General features: G+C 41.9%; 1 protein-coding gene across 1 annotated transcript in view; it reads right to left on the bottom strand.

Annotated features, from left to right (window-relative positions):
* Positions 1-1,579: 1,579 nt before the first annotated feature.
* Positions 1,580-2,500, bottom strand: part of klhl23 (kelch-like family member 23) — a 3,029-nt gene continuing 2,108 nt past the window's right edge. The window contains exons 3-4 of the mRNA XM_072444421.1: positions 2,144-2,296; positions 1,580-2,079 (exon numbers count right to left, since the gene is read on the bottom strand). Of these exons, the coding sequence (XP_072300522.1) occupies positions 1,769-2,079; positions 2,144-2,296 (464 nt within the window). The 3' untranslated portion in view covers positions 1,580-1,768. The remainder of the gene's footprint in view (positions 2,080-2,143; positions 2,297-2,500) is intronic.

Below are 2,500 nucleotides of genomic sequence, written 5' to 3'. Positions count from 1 at the left end.
CTCCTCATCAACGCGGAGAAGACCAAGGAGATGGTGGTGGATTTCCGCAGACGCCACCCCACTGCCCCCTCACCAGTGAACATCCAGGGACGGGACATTGAGAGAGTGGACTCATACAAGTACCTGGGTGTTCATTTGAACCAGAAACTGGACTGGACTCATAACACAGACGAACTGTACAGGAAGAGCCAGAGTCGGCTCTACCTCCTGAGGAGACTCAGGTCTTTTGGAGTGACAGGGCCACTCCTGAAGACCTTCTACAACTTTGTGGTGGCATCAGCCCTCCTGTATGGTGTGGCCTGCTGGAGCAGCAGCATCACAGAGAGGGAGAGGAGGAAGCTGGACAGAGTCATCAAGAAGTCCAGCTCCGTCCTGGGCTGTGCTTTGGACTCGGTGCAGGAGGTGGGGGACAGGAGGGTCCTGGCTAGATTCACATCTATGCTGGACCATGAGTCACCCCCTGCAGGACACTCTCTCCGCTCTGGAGAGCAGCTTCAGTGAGAGACTGATCCACCCTTGATGTGTGAAGGAAAGGTTCCGTAGGTCTTTCCTTCCTGCTGCTGTCAGACTTTATAACAAAAACTGTTAGTACTGAACACTCGCAATACTGACCTAACCATGTGCAATTCCGTCATATGTGCAATTGCTGTTGGAATTCATGTGCAATTACTATGAAATTCATGTGCAATCTATGTGCTGTCGTGACACATATTCATGTGCAATTACTGTCGTGATCACATGCAATGGTATTTATGTATTTATTTATTCATTTGTCTATGGGAGTTTTTATTTATTTATAGATCTTCTACTGAAAGTGTTTTTCAGACTTCCTATAAGTGATCTGTTCTGTTCTTCTGTATCTACCTCTGTATCTACCTGCGTTGCACCAATGAAATTTCCCCATGTGGGACAATAAAGGAATATCTTATCTTATCTTATCTTATCTTATCTTATCTTATCTTATCTTATCTTATCTTACTGTGAAAGCGATCATAATGAGGTATAACACGTTGAAATCGGTTGAAGTGTTAAGGAGTTGAAACTGGCTAAATGGAAAATCATGGAAAATATAATAATAAAAAAAATACGTGAAATACAAGAACATATAGTGCCTGCGTGACATCACGCAGACACTCAATGATTTCAAATCAGAACTCAATGAGCACCTTGCAATGTTCTTGTTCACCCCAAGAGCCCCTTCAGAAAATGACCATGGGCCAAAAAATGTTCACTGCAAAATAATAGACAAATTACCCTGAAAGGCTGTATTTGTCTTCATCAAGTGAAGTTCATGCTGGAGAGACATGCCCTCTGCAATGTCTCCACACAACCAGCTGGCATTTAAGTTGATTTATTTGATTGTAAAACCTGCTGTCTATTTAATGTGTGTGTTTGACCATACACTCACCCACAGTACACTTGTAGGGGCTGAATAAAGTACTTATCTAAAGCTCTCTCATGGAGCTTTTTTAAAGTAGGAATCATCTCTTGTGGACTCCACTGGGGTTGGAAGAGTTCAGGACACTTCATTATACATTTTTTCTCATCGAGAAATCTTCAGTCTATGTTTATCATGTGTGGTACTCTCCCATGTCTTCATTTTGAATAGGCTTTGGCATCATCTAATCTTTGCTGACCTATATATAATAGGTCAGTGTCTTCAGGGACAGATTTCAGGACAGCTGGCTATGGTGTTTTCAGATTGTATTGCACAAACTCTGAGTAAAATCAAATAAAAAAATACTTATATTGATTTATATTAAAACAACTATAGTCTATAAACACAAACACATCCGTGAGACCTGGTGGGGCTGGGCAGAGTACCCACGATCTCCCATGAGTCCAATTCAGGGTCAAACTTCTCAATGCTCTGTAGATAAGAACCTTTTGAATAAGAATATCCTCCGCTCACATAAATACATCCATTTATGGCCACAGCGCCACACTCCATCCTGCGCTCCTTCATCTCTGAAATGGCTTTCCACTCGTTACTCTCTGGGCTGTAGCAGTCCGCCACGGTGGTCTGTCCTCCCACCAAGTACATGTTGTTGTTGAGAGACACTGAACACAGCCCATACTCTGGAAAACAGAATGATTTTGGTTAGTAATCTGAAGGTAAACATGATATATTTTTGCTACCTACCTGGATGAGGACTTATGGTAATAATATTCCACTCATTGACAGTGGAGTGAAAAACTTGGACTTTTTCATAGGTGCAACTGCCTCTGTATCCATAATGGCCACCAGTCACATATATCTTATCTTCCATTACACATGCTGTGGCATTCCCAACACCTACAAATACAAAATCAATGTCACAGTTTAATTCTAGGTCTTGTTTAAAGGTGCACCATGTAAGCGTTCTGGTTGCATTTTCTATGCCAAAATATGCTTCGAAATCTACAATATGACACATTAAACTTACATTAAACTGTCATGCATTTGTGTTTTTAGGGCTAAAAATCATCCTTGAATCCATCTCTCCACAGATCTGAACTG

The sequence above is a fragment of the Eucyclogobius newberryi genome, unplaced genomic scaffold (assembly GCF_026437365.1).
Source record: "Eucyclogobius newberryi isolate DKJ021-1_F unplaced genomic scaffold, fEucNew1.0.hap1 SCAF_14, whole genome shotgun sequence".
NCBI lineage: Eukaryota > Metazoa > Chordata > Actinopteri > Gobiiformes > Gobiidae > Eucyclogobius > Eucyclogobius newberryi.
The sequence above is the reverse complement of the archived record's forward strand: the minus strand, read 5'-3'. Positions and strand labels throughout refer to the sequence as shown.